Below are 26,260 nucleotides of genomic sequence, written 5' to 3'. Positions count from 1 at the left end.
GCGTGTCTGTCCGTATGTGTGTGTGTTTGCGTGTCTGTCTGTTTGTGTGAGTGTGTGTGTTTGTGTGTCTGTCTGTATGTGTGAATGTGTCTGTATGTGTGTGTGTCGGCGTGTCTGTCTGTTTGTGTGAGTGTGTGTGTTTGCGTGTCTGTCTGTGTGTGTGTGTGTGTGTGTGTGTGTTTGTGTGTCTGCCTGTATGTGTGTGTGTGTGTGTTTGCGTGTCTGTCCGTATGTGTGTGTGTTTGCGTGTCTGTCTGTTTGTGTGAGTGTGTGTGTTTGTGTGTCTGTCTCTATGTGTCGGCGTGTCTGTCTGTTTGTGTGAGTGTGTGTGTTTGCGTGTCTGTCTGTTTGTGTGAGTGTGTGTGTTTGCGTGCCTGTCTGAATGTGTGTGTGTGTGTTTGCGTGTCTGTCTGTGTGTGTGTGTGTGTGTGTTTGCGTGTCTGTCTGTTTGTGTGAGTGTGTGTGTTTGCGTGTCTGTCTGTATGTGTGTGTGTGTGTGTTTGTGTGTCTGTCTGTATGTGTGTGTGTGTGTGTTTGTGTGTCTGTCTGTATGTGTGAGTGTGTCTGTATGTGTGTGTGTGTGTGTTTGCGTGTCTGTCTGTATCTCTTCTCTGTATGTGTGTGTTTGCGTGTCTGTCTGTTTGTGTGAGTGTGTGTGTTTGCGTGTCTGTCTGTATGTGTGTGTGTGTGTGTCTGTCTGTCTGTATGTGTGTGTGTGTGTGTGTGTGTGTGTTTGCGTGTCTGTCTGTGTGTGTGTGTGTGTGTCTGTATGTGTGTGTGTGTGTGTGTGTGTGTGTTTGCGTGTCTGTCTGTATCTCTTCTCTGTATGTGTGTATTTGCGTGTCTGACTGTTTGTGTTATTTTGGATCATTGTCCTGATTGAAGATCCACGATTTCTAGCAGAGGCTGTCAGGGTTTGATTTTTTTTATCTTTTTTTTAATAGGTTTGATAGAATCCGTGATGCCATGTGTATCTGAAGAAGTTCAGGACCTCCAGCAGAAAAACAGGCCCACAACATTAAAGACCCAGCTGTGTGTTTAACCGTGTGTGCTGGGCGGTATATCGAATTTGTACGATTTATCGATATCTTTTTTTTAAACGAATGAGGCAATACCGTTTAAATTAAATCGATACGAGCACATCTGAAAAATAGCGGAGGACGCAGTGTGAGCTGTTGCAGTGAAAGTACATAACGTTAGTAGTAGTAGCCTACAATTTGTCCTAAACATGACTCAAGCTTATATTAAGGGCTTCAAAATAACTGGTAAAATATAGCTAGTTAACCAGTTTAAAGCAGCTTGCCCTGTCAGATACTGTTGCTGACTGACAGATAAACACTTGCGCTGTTCAAATGCGTTTTACATGTGGTGCTTTACTCAGTGCTTAACTTACATTTCACAGGTATATTCTCCATCTGTAAATGTTAGAAAGTCAAACATGTCCATTTCACTGTCAGGAGAGGACGAGCTTCTGCAAGTGAATCTCCGCAAAAATTCAAGCTTCCGTGAACGAGCGCCGCCGCGCGCATGCGCGCCAAACAGACGGAGCACAATAGAAGAGTCGCGCAATAATTCTGACTAAAATATACATATTGCTCAAATATTTGTTGTTAGAGACAATAAATGTGCCATATGTGGAATTTTAAATCTACAAGTATATTTTTATGAAAGTGACCATTATAATGGGGTTATCAAATGCAGGATTAATATAATTAGTTTGTGCTTTTGTTTTTATTTTCATTTTTAGTTTAGCCTTTAGTCAATTTAAAAACAAAAGCATTATTTTAGATTTTAGATTGTAATGTGTTACTGTAATGTGATTTTAACTACATTTTTGCACATGATCAGCTAGCCTATATTGCATAGCCTACATTACATTCACTATAGGCTATTTGTTCCTTTAATATCAACATTGTTTGTATAGGATATCATCATTGGGTATAGGATGTGAAATAACGTTAAATAAATAAATACAGATTTTCTTAATCCAAAGTACAGAGATATCATATATAGCCATTTAACCAAAAAAAATACCAAAATATGATTTTTGGCCATATCGCCCAGCCCTAATATGAGGGACTTTTATCCCTGTTTGCACAAACACATCTGGAGGGTTTGCTGCCAAAAAGCCCGTTTGAAGATCCAGTCGTGTCTGAGAACTGAACACTGGAGTTTCTGGAGGAGCGAGGAGGATTTCTCTTCTAACTCTCTCGAATAACATGTGCTGATGTAGAAGCTGCTTGATATATTTGAGGATTTCTGACCTCGAGACTCACTAATATCTGCAATTCTCCACCTGTGATCCTCAGAGAGTCTTCGTCCACTCACACTCTTGCATTAAGACGATATATAGACACAGGTTTTCTTCAGGCAGATTCAGAACATCTTTAGTTGATTGGAACTTCTGATGGTGGACACGGGGATTTTTCAATGCTTTAGCTGTTTTCTTACAGATACTTTCTATTTTGTGAAGCTCAACAATATTTTGCTGCAGTTGTGATTTGGTTGTAGGGCACTGAACACAACGAGAGAAGATCTAAATGCAGTTTATTGGCAGAACAATCCAGAATCATAGAAGATCAGAGCACATAAACCAGTCAAACAAACCAATCCAGCGGGCAAGACAGGAACCAGGAAAACAAGAAAATAGAAAACAGGGAAACGCTCAGTAATGCTGTTTAGACTAGACTTCGCACCGATACCCAACTGAACAGGTATAAATAGACACAAAGAGAGGTGATGATGAGGAACAGATGCACATGATTACATTGATGACAGCAAAGCACTGTGGGAAATTGAGTCCACGAGAGCGCTGGATCGAGCGGTTAGAGGGCCCTCTGCTGGCGGGAGAGAGAGCTGCACATCAGAACTATTGTGCTTGTACTCATTGTGATGATGATTATTAATGGGATTTGGCCTTTCCTCATATTTATAGTTCTGTGAAACATTCCTAGTCACCCTGGTGTGCTAAAAAATGTAGCCTAATTTATTTCATAATGTGATTCCCCACCACTTTCAATTATTTTACTTCAATGAAAGGTTTGGTTTTTGAGATTTTTTTTAATGAAAGATCAAAAGGATAAACCATGCAGTTACATTTTTTTACAGCCATCTTTGATCATATTTTCCAAGGGTGCAAAAAATTCTGAACACAACTGTGTGCATATCACACACACACACACACACACACACACACACACACACACACACACACACACACACACACACACACACACACACACACACACACACACACACACACTATATAAGCACAAACTTTTATGTTAGATGCGCTTCATCGATTTGACAGCACTGATTGATCTGATGTGCATACACTCTAAAAAATGCTGGGTTATTTTAACCCAATTTTGGGTCAAATATGGACAAACCCAGCAATTGGGTTAAATTTTTTAATGGCATTTTTGATCCAGCGTTGTCCATATTTGACCCAAAATTGGGTTAAAACAACCCAGAATTTTTTAGAGTGTAATATAATGTAAATTACACAGACAGACCTGTTAAGCATTATATAGCCTATATTTAATATATTTTTAATGCATTTTGATGAAAGTTATTACACTCTAAAAAATGCTGGGTTGTTTCAACCCAATTTTGGGTCAAATATGGACAAACCCCAAACGTTGGGTTAAAAATGTAATTAAAAAATGTAACCTAATGGCTGGGTTTGTCCATATTTGACCCAAAATTGGGTTGAAACAACCCAGCATTTTTTAGAGTGTATAAAGTGTTACCAGATCTTGAAGTGATGATCATGTTCATGTGTTTTCTCTCTTCAGTCTCCGCTGGTCCTTTAAGAGTCTCCTCCTCCTCCTCCTCCTCCTCCTCCTCCTCTCCTGTATTTTTAGCTGATGAAGCCTCTTCTTCAGTTGAACAACACACACACATACACACACACACACACACACACACACACATACACACACACAGTATGATCCGTCTCATCATTTCCAAGCCTCTCTAATCCATCCCATGATATTTTGTTCAGAAACATCTCTGTCTTTGGGGAAAAAGCTGCAGTGGATGCTGGAAAACACCAGAAGCATCATCATCATCATCCTCATCAGCATCCACATCCAGATCCACGTCGAGGTGCAACATGATCCTGATGGATTTCTGAGACATTTCAATCGCCATGGACTAACCTCGATCGATTTAACCGCAGCTGACGCGTTTTAAAGGGTCTGACCATCAAGATCCTTCAAGACGGACGGGATCGTGGAGCATCGAGGGAAAAAACGGGTCAATAAGGACAGAGACTACATGCCCAACATGGAGAGGGGCAAACCTGCCACTTACACGGGCGACAAGAAGGCAAAGATGGCTGCAAAGACCAACAAGAAGTGGGTACGACTGGCCACCGTGTTCGCTTATGTTTTATCCGTGTCTCTGGCTGCGATCATCCTGGCCATTTACTACAGTCTCATATGGAAACCCGCCGGGAGCACGAGCAATAGTGCAAAACCCAACTCTACATCCAATAACAGCAGCAGCAGCAACATCTCCGCGATCAGCAACGCGACGCAAAGCAACGCCAGCGCGATCGTGGATCTGGTCCATCTAAACGCGACCGGCTCCAACCGGACAGCACGGTTGCTCTCCAAAAGTGCGCAGTCCCAGTCCGGGGATGTCTACAGATACACCATCCCTACAGAGAGCTCAAAAGCGGCAGAAACACAGTCTTCCCGGAGAGATCCCCATCACCAGACCAGGGCCGGCGGGGACGCGCGCCGGGACACGCGCCGGGACGAGGACGGGTTTGGAGGGCGAACACAAACTCAGTTAGTGTTGGATACGGATAACAAGCACAGAAAGAACTGAGAGAAGCCTTGAGACTTGAGATGTTGGACAGGAGGACTCTCGGACACAAACGCATAGGCTAACCACGATCACATATAATCTCCTTTTCGTTTCGCCTGAATACTCGGCATCTCCTCGGTGGACGTTTGCAGTGTATGCTAATGGGCTTTAACTTTATATCCTCGGAGATATACTCCAAAAATCACCGGCTGGCCTGTCATTCAAATGTATAGGAATCATTCATCCGAACCGGAGACTGACATGTCCATCGCGCGCAATGCCTTGAGATGAACAGCCATGTTTATGGGGTCGGGAAGGGTTCAAGCTTTTACAATAATAACAACAACACTAAAAGCTTGCATGAATTACCTGTTAGCCAATTAATCAGGATTCGTATGTTTAGAGGAACCTGTGTGTCGATGCTCAGGTATGTGCAAATAATAGTATCCATGTAAAAAATGTACTGTTTAGCAATGATATATGGAAACATTTCGCATCACTCGATCATTTTTACAGCAAATAATGTACCATAGGTGTAGAATACATCACCCTGATGGTAAATAAACTCCCTTGTAAAAGTACAAACACTCATTTCCTTCGTTATAGATCGGATGCGCGTGCACATCAATCACTTTGACTAGATTATAACACTCATAATCAAATGACAGTTTAGTCAAGGTGAGCACACTGTTTAATCCTGGATTATCAGATGTTAAAATCAATGTGTTTGGTTGACCTTTGAGCAGATTAGACCAGGACTGTGTGTGTATGCATGATTCATATTCATAATAGAGAATTTATTGGTTGCATTCAGGTCAAAAACAACGAGTCATTTTCGGTCTCTATTGTCCCATCCGTCTGTTTATCACGGTCTCTAACACGTGTGCTTGTTCAGAGTCTCATCTATTGATCTATGCATGTTTAGTAGAGCTTCTTCCTCTCTATGGTCAAGGTTTATCGATTGTCTCACAGTTCTGGAGTCAGAAGCAGAGATTACACAATCCTGCTCTATTTTCAGCGGCGGCTAATGACGTGTCCTCATGCTGGAGAATATCTGTGCAACTGGAGCACCAAAGCACACTATACTGCACATCTTCTGCTGAACGAACCACTCGATGAGATGTGTGTTTGAGGGAGTTTACAGCAGGAAAAACATCACTTTAAAACATACTTTTAGAAATCATATTACGGGAATAATATATGCTTAAGTGCGAACTGAATGTAATGTGTTCGGACACTCAATTGCATGTTATTTGCAATTAAATGAAAATGTATTATAGTTTAAATTTATATTAAATGCAATTATTTGAACTTGAAAAGTGCTTTTTGACATAGGACTACATCTTTATATGCAATTTCAGAATTACTTCCATTGTCTTAAAGTTTATGGCAAAGTAATATATGTAATTTCTATTAAAACTTGTATGTCATGTATAATTAAATATAGTTACAATTGCATGCTTGTAATGAAGTTGCAATTTAAAACCTTTAAATGTAATTTTGAAAAACACTGTGTGCTTTAGTATTAAAGTTAGCACATCAAAATAAGTGTACTTCTTTAAAGCATGACAAAAGATTAATAAAATATAATGAATGTACATTAAAGTACAACTTTTAAAAGTGAACTTAAGAAACAGTCATGAAAGTGAACTCTCTTTTATTTCATTATTATTATTATTATTATTATTAATGAAACTGCAAGTAGAGTTTTTGGTAACACTTTATTTGAAGGTGACATAGTTACGTTACATGACTTAAGATAGTAATAACAGTAAATTATGCACAACTATAAACCCCAAATCTGCTTTTGTACTCTATGAGCAGCTGCTTCCTGTAAACAAGATGTTTTGAGCTGTTTGATTGGTCCTGTGACTGAACACATTGATTCTGCAGCTGTGGGAACTAATCAATGTTGACTTGACTAGTTAAAATGTCAGGTTTTAGTGCAAAACCCCCTTGAGATTCAATTATTAGACTTGTTTACCAAGTCAGTCCTCACTAACTGCTGATAGTCGTGTGATGAAACCTCCAGCGCTGTTGAAGTCGAGTGTGTGTGTAAAACAGGTGAAAAAATCCCTCAGATTGACAATGAGACACATATCTAGAGATCACATGATTTTCCAAATGTCATTTTTACTTGAGAACAACCTAGCAACCCTATAGCAACATTGATAGTGTGTTTTGCATGGACAATCACTGTGCATTTTCTTCTTCTTTTTTTAAATTGTAATATTTCTTGAAAGTCTTAATCAAAATTATGTTTTTATTAGATTTCAAATGTGCACGTTACTCAAAAAGCAGCATGCATAATATAAATTGAAATGTTTCATGCAAGTGCGAATACAAACCAAAGATTTAACGGCATGCATGCAAGTTTAACCAGTGGTTCTCAACTCAATAATTAAACACAACTAACATTAAAATGATGGATTATGTATAACTTTTATTGATGCCAGAAGTCATGCATCCAGTCAAATTCGATTATATTTTCTAATACAAAATTAACCCAATGTTTGTAGTCAGTAATCTTTGTGCATTCATAATGTTATTAATATTGCATATTTGTCTCAATCATGCCACTATTAATAAACCTCCAGTTCGATTAATTTATAAGGACATACTTTTGCATGATGAACAATGTTGTGTTTTGGTCTGCATCCCGAAGCAGAATCCTCGGAGAACCAGTCAAAGCTTGTGTTTGAAAGAAAGTGGAGGATAATGTTAAAGGTTCATAATGAGCTTTTCAATGACCATCAGTCAGACCGGACAGAAATGCATTATTAATGCAGTGTTGCTGAAGAGTGCTGTGACCCAGCTCATCCATTACTGATCCTGCTTTCCCGATGTCTGAGTTCACAGCTGCAGGTGCACACACTATAATCTAATGTGTGCCGAGAGACCAGCACTGCAGCACGAGCACACACTCCAGCGGGACACACCAACACTTCTGCCACTGTGGGTTCTGCAGGCTTTCTGTCCCGTTTCTGCTGGGATAGGCTAAGCACCACGGCCTCTTTATAGGGCTGATGTTTTCCTTTATGGACAATTGCAGAGCTTTTTATTATTGTAAAATCAAGACTTAATGTTAAAGAGCATAAAATGTGTGTGTGCTGAAACTCTCGAGATAAAACGGCATAAGTTTGAATTTTGAGAGAAATCTTATTCAAACACCGGCCATTTCCAGAAAAGTTGGGGGAGATTCTGTAAAAAATGCAATAAAATCAAGAATCTGTGATTTGTTAATTCTATTGAACCTTTATTTAACTGACAAAAGTATACAAAGAAAGATTTCCAGTGTTTTTACTGAACAACCTAATTGCATTTTGTAAATATAAACCAGTTTTGACGGTCGTGACACACTCCAAAAACACGTTTTGTTCGTTTGGGAATTGAGGATATTAATTGTTGAAGTTTTGCAAGTGGATTTTTTGCCCAATCTCGCCTGATGTAAGACATCTCCTCAACATGGGCTGGACATTTTCAACAGGAGGCAGATCTGGACTGCAGTGTAAAGTGTCTCAACACATGCAGAATGAGGCCTGGCATTGCCTTGCTTTCCCAGGAAAGATGTCATCTTAATGGCAGTATAATCTCTGTATAATCCAGATACTGTATATGCCTCAGTAACTTTACACACAAGCAAGTCACCCATGCCGTTGATGCACTTCTACACCGCGACACACGTTTGCTTTGCACCCGTCGCTGATGCAAGTCTGAACGGTCCTGTTCGTCTTTGGGACTGAGAACTAAATGTTTTCATGGACTCATCTGACCACAGTGCTTTGGATCAAGATGAGCTTGAGGCCAGAGAAACTACGCACTGAACTGATGCATAGCTTTCTCCTCGCGTAACAGAGATTCAAGTTGCATTTCTCGATGCAGCGTCAGACTGTTGACGTCTCCCTGTAGTCGATATTCCTCAAAACTCATCTTTGGTCACCAAAATGACATTTAAGCAATTTGTCCTTGAACAATTCTTCATGCCTTAAAATATCTTGACTGTAACTCGTGCCTCATTTAGTATGCGTGGTTCTATGAATATGCAAATGGGCCCCGCCTCCACTCACTCACTCACTCAGAGATCCACTGGTTGACGATCACACGTTGATCTGATTGGTTACAAGGTAGTGTGTGACGTCAGAAACACCAGCGATTTCAAACCGTGTTTTTGAGACTGTCTTTGGTTCTCTGCAGTTTTAAGCAGAAAATACTCAGCAATGCTGTCCACTTATGAACTTACACATTTGTCTTAAAGCAGATTAAAAACACCACATGGACAACATTAAAAGCTTGATTTTCACCACAGGGGGACTTTAAGTGACAGCGGTGTGGCTGTACACAGATGGTCAATGACGCCTGAGGACTCAAAGGTCACATTCATTCAACAGAAGTTTAATACCTTGCCCTATGTACCGAGATTTCTCTGGATTCCCTGAATCTTTACACAATATTATGTACAGTAGATGGAGAAAGACCTGAATTCTTTGCAATCGTTTATTGAGAAATATGATTTTTGAGCTGTTAAGACTATTCTCTCATGAAAATCTCCCATCTTTCATACCCAATCATGAAACCCTCACCTTTAACCAATTCACCTGCTTACTGTTTCAGAACAGTCTAACTTGTACACATGTGAAATGCATTAGTGATGTTTACACCAGCAATCTGTGCTAGTGATGCAATTTAACTTCCGTTGCCTTTATGTTGCCTATACATCAATGCTCACTGGGTGATGCTTCACCCTTGCTTAAAGGGATAGTAGATGTTCCAAGATGTCGGTGTCTTTGTCTCTGCAGTAGTTTAAATTTTTATATTTTTAGGTCAAACCGTTCTTGTCTGTCAGTCATATAATGCAGGTCTATGGTCACCACCCCTTTACAGAGAAGTCCAAATTAAACAATTCCCCATCGTAAGTACACACTGATGGCCTAAGACATGAAACGAGCGGTTTGTGTGAGAAAACGAACAGTATTTATATAGTTTTTACCTCTTGTACACAACCAGGGGCGGCGCTAGGGGTGGGCTAAGGGGGCTTAAGCACCGAAAGTTTTGTCAAAAGCCCCGAATATAAAAAATAAATAAATTCAACTTTGTATCATTTCCTCTCAGTCTTTCTGACTGGAGCGGCAAAAAATGAAACAAAAGCTATATTACCGTGCGTGGTGGCGGACGGTAATGCATCGCGCATCACTCAGCTTGTTTGACAACTGCCGAAACTAACGAAGAATATAAATCTTCTTCTTCGTCGTTGTCATCAGGGGCTGGCGGGGTATTGTATGTTACACCGGCGTTGTAGCGAGTTTACTGGCTAACCGGCTGAAGTTAATATGGACAAAGTTTTTTATATGGAACACTAACAGTAAACCTCACCGGCCGGAGAGAGATTCAGAAGCAGCGTCAGACGAACCGCGGACAAGTGTATGCTGCGTTCACACCAAACGCGAATAGAGCGTCTGGCGTGAGTGATTTTAATGTTTCAATGTGAAGACGCGTTTACGCGCGTCTTGAGGTCCTGCGGGGTTGAATGAGGCGTTTACTAGCGCGGCGCGGTGAATTCACCTCTTTCGCGCGTCCAGTTTTTATTTTTTTATTTTATTGAGTAGGCCTAACTATCATAATTTCCCCAGATAGTGTATAGATTTTTAGCCATTCTATTATCTCAAACAGCCTGAAAAATAGTGCATTTAGCTGACGTAAATGGGAAAAAAATCTTCCCGGGGGGGGGAAGGAAGGCCCTAGGTTTGGGCTAAGCCCCGAATGTTTACATCGTCTGGCTCCGCCCCTGTACACAACCACGTCCAAGTGATCTGAGAGCGTGTGCGCTTCCTGTTGTGTGACGTGTGCGCGCGTTCTGGCTTAAGGCTGATTTATACTTCTGCGTCGGGTGTACGCCGTAGGCTACGCACGTAGGCGACGCCGTCGTGAGCATTTATACTTCTGCGTTTATGTCTGCGTTGCTCTGCAGTTACATCGTCGAAACGCTAGTTGGCGGGGGCGGGTTTTAATGTTCCGCTGTGTAAAGATTCCTCGTGGCTGTTTTGATTTGGCTAATACAAGCAATGGCGACTGAAAGAGAGCGGATCATGTTGGAGCTGGAGCTTATCGAGTTGGAAAAACTGTCAATTTTAGCGAAATTTCTGAATTTACAGAACTTCTGAATTTAAAAATGGCGGGCGGTGGAGAAGAACACGCCGGAAACGCGTAGGAGGAAACGCAATGCTACCAAGCCGACCAATCACAGATCTTGCGGTCCGCGTCGTCACGACGTGTAGTTACATTTTTGAGGAGGTGCGCGTCAGGGTACGGCGTATGGTACACGTCTATGCGTATGCTACGCCGTACCTACTGCACGCACCCGACACAGAAGTATAAATTGGCCTTTAGTCTGCGCAAGCGCCGGAAAGAAAACATACGTAATTGTTTTCTTTTACGTCGGTTTAAACATCCCGGATAAGCGCAAATTAGTACCATTTCTATTAGCCGTCTTACCTACAATCTCTGTTCTGTGTAAACAATGAGTGACGGACACACACGAGAGATCACTTCCGGCGCACACGTCACACACCAGGAAGCGCGCGCGCCCTCAGATCACTTGGATGTGGTTGTGTACAAGAGGTAAAAACTATTAAATACCGTTATTTAGGCCATCAATGTGTACTTACGATGGGGAATTGTTTAATGTGGACTTCTCTGTGTATGCTCTTTGAGACAGTGACCATAGACCTGCATTATATGACTGACAGACAAGAACGGTTTGACCTAAAAATATCAAAATTAAAACTACTGCGGAGACAGACACCTACATCTTGGATGCCCTTGAGGTAAGATAAAACATACCAATATTTAATTTCAAAGTCAACTATCCCTTGCATGCAACTATAACATTTGACCAAACACAAGAACATTCAGCTACCTTCCTCTAACATGCAAATCATCATCATGAGACGTGAGTCATGTGACCGGCCCCGCTGCCGGTCCCCGAGGATGATGCCGTCCCCGAGCATGCCTGCTGGAAAAGGGTAATTAAAAGAGTAACAGAAGACAAAGCCGTGTTTGAAGAGAACAGGGAGTGATTTCCAGAGCAACCGGCCGATGGGAGGCTTTTAAAAATAATAAGACACTAATCCCCAAAGATCCTCTATTAAAGAGAGCAGAGGTCTGAGGCAGCGCCGCATGCTCAAAACAACACAACATATGTTTTAGTGTCTGTTACACAAATGTAATTTCCACTGGAGTGAGATATTATACTTCTACTGTAAGTAATGTAACTCCACAGCAATGATTGCTTTAGCACGTGAAAATATGCCTAAGTAAATCGACTTCACAATAATTAATTATCTAATGTGTGATAAGCCACGCCCCCTTTAATGGATCAGGTGAGAGAAGCAGGTCAAAACAACAAAGCCTGGAAAATAATAATAATTGGATAGCTGGAAATAAGACGCCTACCTCAAATAACTCCACAGAACGCAAGGAATGAGTTCGTATTAATTCATGCATTTAATTGAAAGTAATGTACAGGTGAAACTGGAAAAATGAGAATATGGTGCAAAAGTTCATATTTTTCAGTAATTTAACTTAAAAGGTGAAACTAATATATTATATAGACTCATTACATGCAAAGTGAGATATTTCAAGCCTTTATTTGTTATAAGTTTGATGATTATGGCTTACAGCTTATGACAACCTTTTAACAATATTCTAACTTTGAGCCATAATCATCAATATTATAACAAATAAAGGCTTGAAATATCTCACTTTGCATGTAATGAGTCTATATAATATATTAGTTTCACCTTTTAAGTTGAATTACTGAAAGAAATGAACCTTTGCACCATATTCTCATTTTTCCAGTTTCACCTGTGTACACACACACACACACACACAGGATTGAGATCTAGTGACTGCGGAGGTCATTTTAGTTTAGTGAACTCATCATGTTCAAGAAACCAGTCTGAGATGATTTGAACTTTGTGACATGTGTTGTTCGGCTGGAAGTATCCATCAGAAGATGGTCAGGGTCAGCATGAATACTCAGGACGGCTGTGGTGTTTAAACGAGGCTCAGTTGGTACTAAGTGTGCCAAGAAAATATCCATTATATCATTATACCAGATACAAGGCAGAGGTGGACAGTAACAACGTACATTTACTTGAGTACTGTACTTAGGTAACATTTTTGAGTATCTGTACTTTACTTGAGTCTTATTTTTCTGGAAATTTTTTACTTTAACTTCACTACATTTGAAAGACAAATATCGTACTTTTTACTCCACTACATTTCTGTCGAGGCCCTTGAGTAGTGAGTAGTAACGTCAGGGATGATTTGGGTTGGAAATGAAAGTCTGGTTGACGTCAGAACTCGACTGATGTTGGTTTCTGACGTAAACCGATTTTCAACCACAATACAACGTCTGTCCAACGTTGGAGATTAACGTCAATCTGACATTGGAGTCTGACATCAATATGATTTTAATTTTCAACGTTGGGTTTGCTCTTCTAAATGCGAATTTTGTCACATTTAAATTGTGGCTAGCTAGTCTCGCGCTGAAGTCCCGTGAGAACTCCCGGTGTAGCCGGAGAAAGGTAAATAGAAGTGTGTGCAGGAGGAGGAGCGTCGTGTGTGTGAAGAGTGATGATCGGAGTTGCTCACAAATGAAGAAGAAATGGTTCGTAACGCAACTATGGAGAATATAGAAGATTTTGAACACATGGAAGAGGCTTTTGAGTTTGATGGTCGTCCTTATTTATTCGAACCCGAGTGTACAGACGAAGAACTAGCCTCACACTCTTCACACACACAACCGGCTACAACGGGAGTTCCCACGGGAGTTCAGCGCGAGACTACAGCTAGCCGTACAGGTGTACCTAATAAAGTGGCCGGTGAGTCTATATATATATATGTGTGTGTGTGAGTGTGTGAGTTCATGCGCGCAAGTAAAAGGTCCATTATATCCTTCTATGGTAAAACAGGACATGGACCAAAATAGAGGCTTTATCAACAGGGAATTGAAGAGAATTCAGTGTATTTTTAACGGACTGCAGTGCAAAATGTTTATAAACCTTATATCACTTAATAACTTCTCTAACAAACACAAACCACAAAAACATTCTTAATGCGAAACCCTAATATTGTGACATTTAAATGTAATAAAATGTATTTATAGGTCATTCTATTTCATATCTAATATACCTTTTAAAGGTAGATATTGTTGGTATAAATGCATAAATAAAAAGTATAATTTGAGCATTTAATAACTAAATGAATCATAACTGATGATTGTTATAGTAAAAAAACAAACAATTTGAGCAGTGGAATCAGTGCAAGCATCACCGCACAGGGCTGGTAAAGGTTTTTAATGCTTATTATTATTATTATTTAACATTCATTTCAAAACCAAATGAACACAAAATATTAAATGAAAGTGTCAGCAAAATATAAAAATCAAATCTTAGTCACTTTAAACAATAAACCCTTCAAACCGCAACGCTTAAACACTGAAATGTTGTGAAGATGAACATCAGTTTGATGATAATTATATTATTATATAATTAACAACTATACCTGCTGAACTAGCCAATGCTTATGTTCAGCTAGTAAACATTCTTGCAGTCTTTTGTAAAACAAAATAATTGAATCTGAAAGGACTTTAAAACGTCCTTAATGTTGAATTCGATCATAAAACCAAACAAAAGGTTTTATTTCTGATAACTTTTCAGATTATTCATACAAAATAAAGTGCTAATAAACATACTTGAACGATCCACACAAACACACGTGTGCTTAGATCCGCATCTGTCAGGCGTATACGAGTTCTGATGAAGATTACTACTGGGTTAGTCAGTTAGTGTGCTGTATATAAATGGGTTTGTTCATGAAGTTACACATTCAAGTTGTTTGTAGTGCTTTCAGAATAAAGTCCCACCAAAGATCCCAGTAAAAAAAAAGCATCGGACCTTTGGGTTTGGTGGCTTAGATAAAGGTTAACTGCGTTGAAGCATTAATCTACGAGAAGATAAACGTCACCGCCAACCTGTGTTTTCAACGCTCAGCATCCAATAAATGACAAATATTCAATTAAATATTCCAAACACAGAAGGTTAAAGAGTCGCGTGAGTAACTCACTGAATCAGAGTCAAATAAAAAAAGGCAAATTATATCTTCGTTCTTCTGTTTTGGTTTTAGTGCATGAAGTTGCGCTCCAGATGTGAGACATCATTTCCATCTAAACAACTTTCCCATTCTCTCTTGCCTGAAAAAAACAAACAAAAAAACAGAAATTTTCCAATTAATGTAAATATTAGTATTTTTTTTAAATCTAAAAGAGCCAGAAATTGAAGTGTAGTGTCGCATTTAAACACTTTGAAACTGATGTGACTGTGCTCTTGACTTCCCAGGCTGAATATGTGGCCTGGTTACATATATAGTGCTGCTTCCTAGGGTATTTCTGAAGCACTTCAGCTCGATAATGGAGTTTCAGTGGGCCGCTAAATCCTGTGAGGTGGGACACTTCAAATCTGCAAGTCAAATGAGGCCTGATGCCTTAATGCAGCGCACTCACCATATCAGCGGTGGCGTTGTGGTCGGGAAGAGCGTCGCCCGGATCCAGATTCAGGACAGACAGACTCGAGTCCATCAGTTCTTCTGCGAGAGAGAGAGAGAGAGAGAACACACACACACACACACACACACACACACACACACACACACACACGATCTCAGTGAAAACACAAGGATACACAACCTCTTAAAACCTGCTGTGCATCACAATCATTTGAGTTTATAACTGAGCATTTGCTTCCGGAAGTATTGTTTCATGTTCATTTTTTCCATAGGGATGGAATCCCTATGGTAGTGGTAGTGATGCAGTGGTAGTGATGCAGTGTATTCCAGTGTTGGAGCAAGTTTCACAAAGCCAATGTTTCGTACCGTTTCCTCGAGAAGAGCAGCTCTTGCTGTGTTCATCAGGTTCTGCTGATATACAGACATCTGCAGGTTTAGGACACGACGGTTCAGCAGCTGGATTCAGTTCTGTGAGTGTTTCCCGCTCCGGAGACGGAGGTTTGACACACGCGCTGGCGTCTCGTGCTGACATTTGCTCGTCGTCTTCTACAGGGCCGTTGGTGATCAGCGAGGCCGCTTGCAGAGCACTCGTCTCGGTTTCTGACTGGGTCTTATCATTGTTCTCAGAAAAGCGGACCTTTTTCTCAGTGGCCCTCTGAGAGAGCGGCTCTGAATGAGCGATTTCTGTATAAACGCATCCATTCTGGTCCGCCGTCCCATTGGAGGTCACGGCACCGATTGTGTTCAGGGGCTCTTCAGATGCACATGGCTTTGTGTTTTCAGTGTCAGTCTCTGGAGCACAAAGAGCGTCGAGCTCCTCTAAAAACTCCTGCAGACTGCCGTCTGGATAATCCTGGCACAAATCAACCATCAAATACACGTATTTAATATTACTATGAAATATTTAAATCTCTTTAACCTCAAAATTGACCATTTGAGTGAATTTCAAGAAAACAAAGAGACCGATAATCGGTTTTACCGATATTTATGATAATGATCAGTCTTGTGTGCAAATCTCAAAACACCCACAAGATGGTGGATATCATATTTATTGGTGGATATTATTTATTATATATGGATCTCATATTTATTGGTGGATATAATGCAAATATTACACAACCGATATTCAATTACGGAAAAATTATTGAATATCGGTTTTGTAATATCGGATCCACTGATAAATGGCGTCATCTTGTGGGTGTTTTGAGATTTGCACACAAGACAGATCATTATCATAAATATCGGTTCTGGATATCGATTATTGGTCACATAAACATGCAAATAATATCCAGAAGTTACCCAAAAAATCTAAATAAAAAATTTGAAATAAAAAACAATTTGAAACTTATATTTAGGAGTATTAAAAATATATTTTATTGTGAAATTATTTTCATAAAAATTAAGCACATTTTCATCTCATAATGTTTATTACTGTAATAACTATAATAATAAAAATCACCTGCAAATGCTCCTCCTGCTCTTTAGCGTCCCACCTGAGGGCAAAAGGAAGAAATGTTTTACAATCTTATTTATGATTTTAAAACAACTCCTATCATACAGTAAATGGACATTAATTTACTCATTAAACACGGTAATTGTAAAAAAATAAAAATAAATCAAAGATATTGGTTTTGGAATCAAAGATATTGTGATATTACTAAAAAAATATAAAGATAATATTATTATATGTTGTTCATTAATGTATTTTTATTAAAGATGTTATAAATTTAACTAAAAGTACCATGGTAATACCATGATTTTAGTGTCAGTGTTCTCAGAGTATCATATAAATAATGTTGTATGAATAACATTAATATATAAATGTCACATTTTAATGAATATAAGTCAGATCACTGTATATGTACAAACATATTTATATTTATAGTAACTTCAAAGAATACCATGTTACTAAAAAAAACATGTAATTACTTTTAGTTAGCGATTTTAGCTCTTTAATAAAAATACATTAATGAACAATATATTATAATATCGGACTTAAATAAGTTATTAAACATTTTCCTCATTGTTAGTTAATACATTATTGTGAAATTTAACCATAACGTATCTCTCTTCTATAACAGCATCACAATATCTTCTCATTACAAAACATTTGATTGGGTTTTTTGTTCAATTTCTGTGTTTAATGAGCAAATGAATGTGCGTTTACTGTATGATAACAAGGAACTGCTTTGAACTTAATGAGATTTGAAAAGATGAATGGCATCATTATAAATCATCCGGTCATGTGATCAGATGAGTTTGTGGTTGAACGTTAATGCTGAGTGGGAGTGGAAATGCTCATAACCATAAATCCCTCTGAAAAGCATTTCCCATCATCCTTTGAGTCTGGGTTAATGGATTTGAGGTGAAATGTGGCAGGATGTTACTGTAAACGGTTCAGCACTTTAACAATGGTCAGATTACCTCCTCGCTCGACCCGTCAGGCGGTCTTTACCCTTGGCTTTACTCCCCACCACTGGGACACTCTTCCCCTTCTTGTCAGACGCTTGGTGTCGACCTAGAAAAGCCAAAACTAATCAACACATAACGCAGAATGTGATGTTGTCAACTTGACTACCAGTTTATAATCTTATAATAAAGTTTTGAATATTATTAATCACACAGTGCCACAACACAATACATTTTTATAACATTTTTCCAATGAAAACTGAGCTTTAATTGTATTGCAATGTGTTGAACTGTCTATTAAAGAGAAAATAATATAATATCATTTGTAAGCGACCATTTAAAATGCTGAATTTACGTTCCTAAAACAAAAACAAAGTATGGATTGGGTTATGAAACTTTTGTATCTTGAATGTCCTCGATGTACCTTGTGTGTGTGTATGTGTGTGTATGTAAATTGTAATCGGAAATTCACGAAATGGTCTTTTCTTGAACGCCGTAGTGATAAGGTTGGCATAGTTAAGCTTAATAAGATGACGGACGGAATATAATATAATATAAAAAAATTATTAGTATATTATGTTAGTAAATATGAAACATGCTAGAAAATGTACTTGGAAAGAAATGAAACATGGAAAAACTAATTATGAATAAACAAATGGATGAATTATATTTATGATTATATCTGCTAATACACAGAAAAGACTTTTAGAATTTATAAACTTTATTCACTCATACTTTGTTTTTCCATGTTTCATTTCTAATATCAATTCAAGTTAATTTAATTTTAATAATCAAAAAGGACATGTAATCAACTGAATTCAAAAAAGTTAAACAATTTAATAATTTATAAAAAAAATGAACAATAATAACACCCTGCGAAATGTTTTTTTTTTTTTTCAGTTTTTAGTTTTAAAGCGTCTAATGAAAAATGAGCTTGATCACATTCAGTCATAACTGCCTATTAAGAGAGTTATAAAAAATAAAGAAATTAAAGACAGATTATGAAAAATGACTTTGCTTTTAGAAATTATGAACGCTATTTATTCATCATTTGTTTTCCATGTTTCGTTTCTAATATCGATTCAAATTTGTAATTAAGCTTTGAGCGTCCCATCATTAAACGGTTAACGTTAGTTATGTGCTCAAATCTACAGATTTCCGACCCATCAAAGTATTCCCAAGGTTTGAGAACAACTCATCTATATATCATTCAATCCATTTCTAGCTCAAGAGTGTTTGGCTTTACGCACCTCTGGATTCTTCCGATCTCAGATTTCCTCTTCTGCCGTTTTGACCTCCTATAAATAATCAAATATAATTAACCCAGAAAATACATTAATTACACTCTACATACAGTATTACCCATTCTTCTTCAACAGAGAAAATAATAAATACAGGTGAAACTCGATTTTTTTAAATATCGTTCAGTAATTCATCTTAAAAGGTGAAACTAATAAAATGTTATAAAACGGTTAGTTTCAATCCTTGATTCTGATTGGTCAATAGCTGTGTTTTATTCACGATAAAACGGCAATGACCGCTTCACCCAACGGTTCTATGTATCACTACACAACATCCCTAGCAACCGCTCTTAGCAACATAAACACATGTTTGATCCATAGTTTGATCTCATTGATATTGTTCATTGAAGCATTTGCGATCGAGTAAGCGAGTGTACCTGCATTTACAGTAGATATAGCATTTTCCTTCAGCTCAGTCCTATATTCATAATAAAAAAATCAGTTTGAATGTCCGCTGTGATATCTTGTCCTTTTAACAGGGTTTCATCTGTCAGTTGCGTCTTCTTCTCCGTGATCACAAGTTTGAGTCCTTTCAATGTAAAAGTCTTCTCTACCGACTGACTCACTCATAAACACAGTCTCTGCCACCATCTATTGGCGAAATAATGTATGTAACTTCAGTTGCTGTTTACAGTCAGGGACTATTTGGTCCAGCGGAAGGAAGACTTTTAGTGATTTTACTTCATGAAAGTTGCATAAATACATATTTTTCGGCTTAAATATTTGTATTGTGTGGTAACCGTTTTATAAAAGCAAAATGGGACTCGAGGCAAGTGCTGTATCGTGAATAAGTCAGGATACAGCACTAGCCTCGAGTACCTTATTGCTTACATATAGACTCATTACATGCAAAGTGAGATATTTCAAGCCTTTATTGGTTATAATTTTGATGATTATGGCTTACAGCTTATGAAAACCTTTTCACAATATTCTAACTTTGAGCCATAATCATCAATATTATAACAAATAAAGGCTTGAAATATCTCACTTTGCATGTAATGAGTCTATATAATATATTAGTTTCACATTTTAAGTTGAATTACTGAACTTTTGCATTATATTCACATCTTTCGAGTTTCACCTGTGTACCATTTGCTCCTTGATTAGTATCTCGATCTCAGCTGTAAATGGGTTTCATCTGAAAATTAAAACATTCACCTGTGTTTGACGTTCCTCCATGTTCCTTTTCAGAGAACCTACAAATAAAACACATTGGAAAAAACACACACACGCCAACTGAACATCAACACAAAATAATCACTGACAATTCCAACAATATACCATGCAAATCAAGCTCAATGTGCCACTACAAGTGCATGTGTTAGTTAGCTTACACAAGCATGAATTTTAATGCTGGCACTGACTGGTTTATGATGGTTATTGGTGCAGATTTAGATTTCTAGCTGGTTGACCAATTATTTTTTTAAACAATAAATGTGTCTGGACAGGAGGCTTTCCTTTAGACTTTAGAGACCTCTTTTTCTTTCCATAACTTTTTAAAATGACAATTTCGTTCTTGATTTTGGAGTTAAATATGATCTGGATATTTCTTCATGAGATTTACCCAAACAGAACTTGAACACAGGGGATGATATTTGTTCTGACATGAACACTTGTACTGGACGTTCACTGATCAAGTGTTTTACCTCCCACAGAACAGTTTCGCTGCCCTGAACAGTCTCTAGTGTTCGTAAACCCTCCCAAATAAGGCAAGGCATTCAAAGCACCCTAAAAATAACCTCTTATCCCCGTCCACTCAATAGGGAAGATTATTTATTTCAGAGGAACCCATATGAAGACTTCCAGACACTTGTTAACATTTGGGCTGAAGTCTTGTTTGTGGTACTGCATGTTCAGGTTTGTGAGGACTCACTGTTGGTGACATTACACACACACACACACACACACACACACACACACACACACACACACACACACACACACACACACACACACACACACACACACACACACACACACACACACACACACACACACACACACACACACACACACACACACACACACACACACACACACACACACACACACAGATTTATACCAGGTTTATGATATAACCAATACCCCTAAACCTACACATCATCACAGAACATAAAACGTGGTGTTTGAACATAAGTGTGTTGGCAGTGTGTGTACACAACCACCCAATAATCCACACACTACTTTTTAAAATCCCCATAAATAAGCAGTCTCAGAATGAGCTGTTTGCGTGTCTATGCAATATGACGGCACATATGCTTAGGCCCCGCCCACAACTGCTGACTGACTCCGCCCCATTCATATAGACTCCGCCCCTCGGTGAGCTGTACACAGTCCGCCATGTTTATCTCCTCGCCAGAGCATTCAACAGCAGCATTCAAGTATGAAATGTATTCTTATTAAAGCTACTAAAGTAATTCAGTCAAGAGCAGCGAGTGATTTTGTTTTTCTTTTGCTGTTTGATTCATATTAACAGCATATATATCAGTAAGTACTGTACATTACGCTGCTTTCACTTAAATCACACAGATCTAATAGACGTATGAGATTTCTTTCCCGGCTGTTTATGTTCACAGACATAACGTATTTTCCGGACTATAAGTCGCACTTTTTTTCATAGTTTGGCTGGTCCTGCGACTTATAGTTAGGTGCGACTTATATATCAAAATGAATTCATACTGACTGAGATGAACCGAGAGAAAACATTACCGTCTACAGCCGCGAGAGGGCGCTCTAGTTAGCGGAGTTGTTCAGAAGCGACACCGAGGAAGAACTCAATGTATTCAGTGTTGAGGAATGAGATCGGGAGCTTGGTGAACTTGCTGACCGGTAACTTGTTGGACTCGCTGGCTAATGTTAGTTTAGCCTATTCAGCCTCTCAGGTATATGTTCTTTATGCTATTGTGCAGCTGAATAACTGTTAATGTGTTACGCTAACACACCGGACACTATTCAGCTGTTGTTCTGTGTGCTGTTGTGTAGTTGAATAACTGTTAATGTGTTACGCTAACACACCGGACACTATTCAGCTGTTGTTCTGTGTGCTATTGTGCAGCTGAATAACTGTTAATGTGTTACGCTAACACACCGGACACTATTCAGCTGTTGTTCTGTGTGCTGTTGTGTAGCTGAATAACTGTTAATGTGTTACGCTAACACACCGGACACTATTCAGCTGTTGTTCTGTGTGCTGTTGTGGAGCTGAATAACTGTTAATGTGTTACGCTAACACACCGGACACTATTCAGCTGTTGTTCTGTGTGCTGTTGTGGAGCTGAATAACTGTTAATGTGTTACGCTAACACACCGGACACTATTCAGCTGTTGTTCTGTGTGCTGTTGTGCAGCTGAATAACTGTTAATGTGTTACGCTAACACACCGGACACTATTCAGCTGTTGTTCTGTGTGCTGTTGTGGAGCTGAATAACTGTTAATGTGTTACGCTAACACACCGGACACTATTCAGCTGTTGTTCTGTGTGCTGTTGTGGAGCTGAATAACTGTTAATGTGTTACGCTAACACACCGGACACTATTCAGCTGTTGTTCTGTGTGCTGTTGTGCAGCTGAATAACTGTTAATGTGTTACGCTAACACACCGGACACTATTCAGCTGTTGTTCTGTGTGCTGTTGTGGAGCTGAATAACTGTTAATGTGTTACGCTAACACACCGGACACTATTCAGCTGTTGTTCTGTGTGCTGTTGTGCAGCTGAATAACTGTTAATGTGTTACGCTAACACACCGGACACTATTCAGCTGTTGTTCTGTGTGCTGTTGTGGAGCTGAATAACTGTTAATGTGTTACGCTAACACACCGGACACTATTCAGCTGTTGTTCTGTGTGCTGTTGTGGAGCTGAATAACTGTTAATGTGTTACGCTAACACACCAGACACTATTCAGCTGTTGTTCTGTGTGCTGTTGTGGAGCTGAATAACTGTTAATGTGTTACGCTAACACACCGGACACTATTCAGCTGTTGTTCTGTGTGCTGTTGTGCAGCTGAATAACTGTTAATGTGTTACGCTAACACACCAGACACTATTCAGCTGTTGTTCTGTGTGCTGTTGTGCAGCTGAATAACTGTTAATGTGTTACGCTAACACACCGGACACTATTCAGCTGTTGTTCTGTGTGCTGTTGTGCAGCTGAATAACTGTTAATGTGTTACGCTAACACACCAGACACTATTCAGCTGTTGTTCTGTGTGCTGTTGTGCAGCTGAATAACTGTTAATGTGTTACGCTAACACACCAGACACTATTCAGCTGTTGTTCTGTGTGCTGTTGTGGAGCTGAATAACTGTTAATGTGTTACGCTAACACACCAGACACTATTCAGCTGTTGTTCTGCGTGCTGTTGTGGAGCTGAATAACTGTTAATGTGTTACGCTAACACACCGGACACTATTCAGCTGTTGTTCTGCGTGCTGTTGTGCAGCTGAATAACTGTTAATGTGTTACGCTAACACACCGGACACTATTCAGCTGTTGTTCTGTGTGCTGTTGTGCAGCTGAATAACTGTTAATGTGTTACGCTAACACACCGGACACTATTCAGCTGTTGTTCTGTGTGCTGTTGTGGAGCTGAATAACCTTTCCAGATTAAATGTCTGTTCTTGGTCTTGGATTTTGTGAAATAAAATTTCTAAATAAATGCGACTTATAGTCCAGAGCGACTTATATATGTTTTTTTTTCTCTTCATGACACATTTTTTGACTGATGCGACTTATACTCCGGAGCGACTTATAGTTCGGAAAATACGGTATGTGTTTTTGACATAACCTTGTGTGTATTTGCAGTTTAAGCTCAATAAGAGGTGAAAGAACTTCGTTTAATACTCACGGGCGCTCCATCTGACAGCCAGCTTTCTGTGTGCGTGCTTCGATGTGTGCGCTCAGAAAACCATATATCAGAAGTTTAGATTGATATGGTAAATGGTAAATGGACTTTATTTATATAGCGCTTTCACAGACCCAATGGCCACCAAAGCGCTTTACATGTTGCCTCACATTCACCCATTCATACACCGACGGCGGTATATGGCTTTATGGCATGCAGTTAATAAACTTTCATGATTATGAAGAACTGAAATGTCACGTGAGTGTGAACAAGGTAGAAATGATAATCAAAACCAAACAGATTCAGTTTTTGTCAGAGTATCAGAGGCACGATCTGTAAAGGCTCCGCCCTCTTCTGGAAAAAGCGGCGGAGCAGCAGCTTGTTTGCATTTAAAGACACATGCACGAAAACACGCATTTCCCTTCCACTCAAAAATGCATTTACAACATGCTATACTAAATGATCTGTGGGGTATTTTGAGCTGAAACTTCATAGGCACATTCTGGGGACAACTGAGACTTATTTTACATCAGCATAATAGGTCCCCATTAAATAAACGCATGTTTTGGCCGATTTAAAATACTTTTTAACTAGTGAGGACCAATAAAATATCCTCACTAGTCAGTTGTCATAATATTTAACTACATAAGTGAGGACATTTGGCCCTCACAAGTATATCCAAACCTTCTCTGACAGACAGACAGACACACACACACACACTTCACAAAGCCTTTGTGCTAAGAAAACCCTTAGTTATGAAGGGTTAGTGATGAAAAATTATGAAGATGAACATTTATTTCTTTAGAATAACTTCACTGATGTGTTCACTGAACATGTAAAGAGTCCAATTTGCTTTCATGTTGACCATAACCATGTAGTAATGTTCTGGTGATCATTCATATGAGCTATAAAAACATTTACAAACACAAACTCAATCTGGTGTAAATCTGCATGCTGTGGAATAAATATACTGAATTTCTGCTACAAACAGAAGCCGAAGACTACATGACCTTTACTTCTAATAATCCACATCACATTTAGCTCATCGTCTAGTGCTGTTTGATTCAATTACTTGAATTAAAGTCATCCATGTCTCATGACCTCACTGAATCAAGACATTTGACCTTAAAAAGCCCACCGGTTTCACATGATTCATAAACATTGCCCGAAAACAACTTTTTAACAGTTTTAACAGGCGGAGATATATGAAATTGAGTTAATGCTATTTATATTCTTGTTCCCTCGCAAGTTCTAGTTCTTCTACATCAGCTCATGTGTAATCAAACAAATGAAGCAGATCAGACTTACACAGAAGATCTGGCAAGACGCCTTGAGCCGTTCGGCCTCTAAGAAACTTTATAGTCATCTGAGCGAAAACAAGGACCTTTAATAATAACCTCTATGACATTAAACAAGAGCCCAGCTCACTGATGTGGGCAGCTAAAAGGTCAAAGATCACTCATTAAACCCATTTTTCTTCCATAATGTGACATTTCTTAGAGCGAGACAAGATATTTAAGTTAGATCTGATGTGAGTTTGAAGTGGATTGTGCACCTCCACATTTCCCAATGGTGACGCGTCTTTTTCACAGCTATCATTATTTGATATTATAAATATTTTTATAATTTTAATGTAGACAGTAACAAGCACATTACTATATAACTACAGGCAAGATCGAACAGCGTCATCGACAGTAGGGGCGGGGCCAGGAGCTCAGGAGCTCCAGCGCGTCATCGACAGTAGGGGCGGGGCCAGGGGCTCCAGCGCGTCATCGACAGTAGGGGCGGGGCCAGGAGCTCAGTGGCTCCAGCGCGTCATCAACAGTAGGGGCGGGGCCAGGAGCTCAGTGGTTCCAGCGCGTCATCAACAGTAGGGGCGGGGCCAGGAGCTCAGGGGCTCCAGCGCGTCATCGACAGTAGGGGCGGTGCCAGGAGCTCAGTGGCTCCAGCGCGTCATCGACAGTAGGGGCGGGGCCAGGAGCTCCAGCGCGTCATCGACAGTAGGGGCGGGGCCAGGAGCTCCAGCGCGTCATCGACAGTAGGGGCGGTGCCAGGAGCTCAGTGGCTCCAGCGCGTCATCGACAGTAGGGGCGGGTCCAGGAGCTCCAGTGCGTCATCGACAGTAGGGGCGGGGCCAGGGGCTCAGGGGCTCCAGTGCGTCATCGACAGTAGGGGCGGGGCCAGGAGCTCAGGGGCTCCAGCGCGTCATTGACAGTAGGGGCGGGGCCAGGAGCTCAGTGGCTCCAGTGCGTCATCGACAGTAGGGGCGGGGCCAGGAGCTCAGGGGCTCCAGTTCGTCATCGACAGTAGGGGCGGGGCCAGGAG

The 26,260-nt window shown here is 39.7% G+C and overlaps 2 protein-coding genes across 4 annotated transcripts in view; one reads left to right on the top strand and one right to left on the bottom strand.

Moving 5' to 3' along the window:
- Positions 1-3,891: 3,891 nt before the first annotated feature.
- LOC307008945 (uncharacterized protein) lies at positions 3,892-6,354 on the top strand. The gene has a single exon (XM_079632275.1). The coding sequence runs from the start codon at positions 4,282-4,284 to the stop codon at positions 4,837-4,839; it is 558 nt and encodes a 185-aa protein (XP_079488401.1). The 5' UTR covers positions 3,892-4,281; the 3' UTR covers positions 4,840-6,354.
- Positions 6,355-13,396: 7,042 nt separating this feature from the next.
- ccdc9b (coiled-coil domain containing 9B) overlaps positions 13,397-26,260 on the bottom strand; it is a 40,453-nt gene continuing 27,589 nt past the window's right edge. For 2 of the 3 annotated variants that reach the window (XM_079632668.1, XM_079632670.1), the window contains 7 exons: positions 20,250-20,287; positions 19,041-19,088; positions 17,806-17,899; positions 16,841-16,874; positions 15,748-16,234; positions 15,380-15,462; positions 13,397-15,070 (listed from right to left, as the gene is read on the bottom strand). In XM_079632668.1, coding sequence (XP_079488794.1) covers positions 15,044-15,070; positions 15,380-15,462; positions 15,748-16,234; positions 16,841-16,874; positions 17,806-17,899; positions 19,041-19,088; positions 20,250-20,287 — 811 coding nt within the window. In that variant the 3' untranslated portion in view covers positions 13,397-15,043. The remainder of the gene's footprint in view (positions 15,071-15,379; positions 15,463-15,747; positions 16,235-16,840; positions 16,875-17,805; positions 17,900-19,040; positions 19,089-20,249; positions 20,288-26,260) is intronic. The other variant, XM_079632669.1, reaches the window with a different exon arrangement.

The sequence above is a fragment of the Phoxinus phoxinus genome, assembly GCF_949152265.1.
Source record: "Phoxinus phoxinus genome assembly, chromosome: 13".
Taxonomy (NCBI): Eukaryota; Metazoa; Chordata; class Actinopteri; order Cypriniformes; family Leuciscidae; genus Phoxinus; species Phoxinus phoxinus.
This window is presented reverse-complemented; position numbering and strand designations above follow the sequence as displayed.

Bases quoted from the DNA above. Each gene is read 5' to 3' on its own strand.
- LOC307008945 (XM_079632275.1), top strand. From the start codon at position 4,282: ATGCCCAACATGGAGAGGGGCAAACCTGCCACTTACACGGGCGACAAG.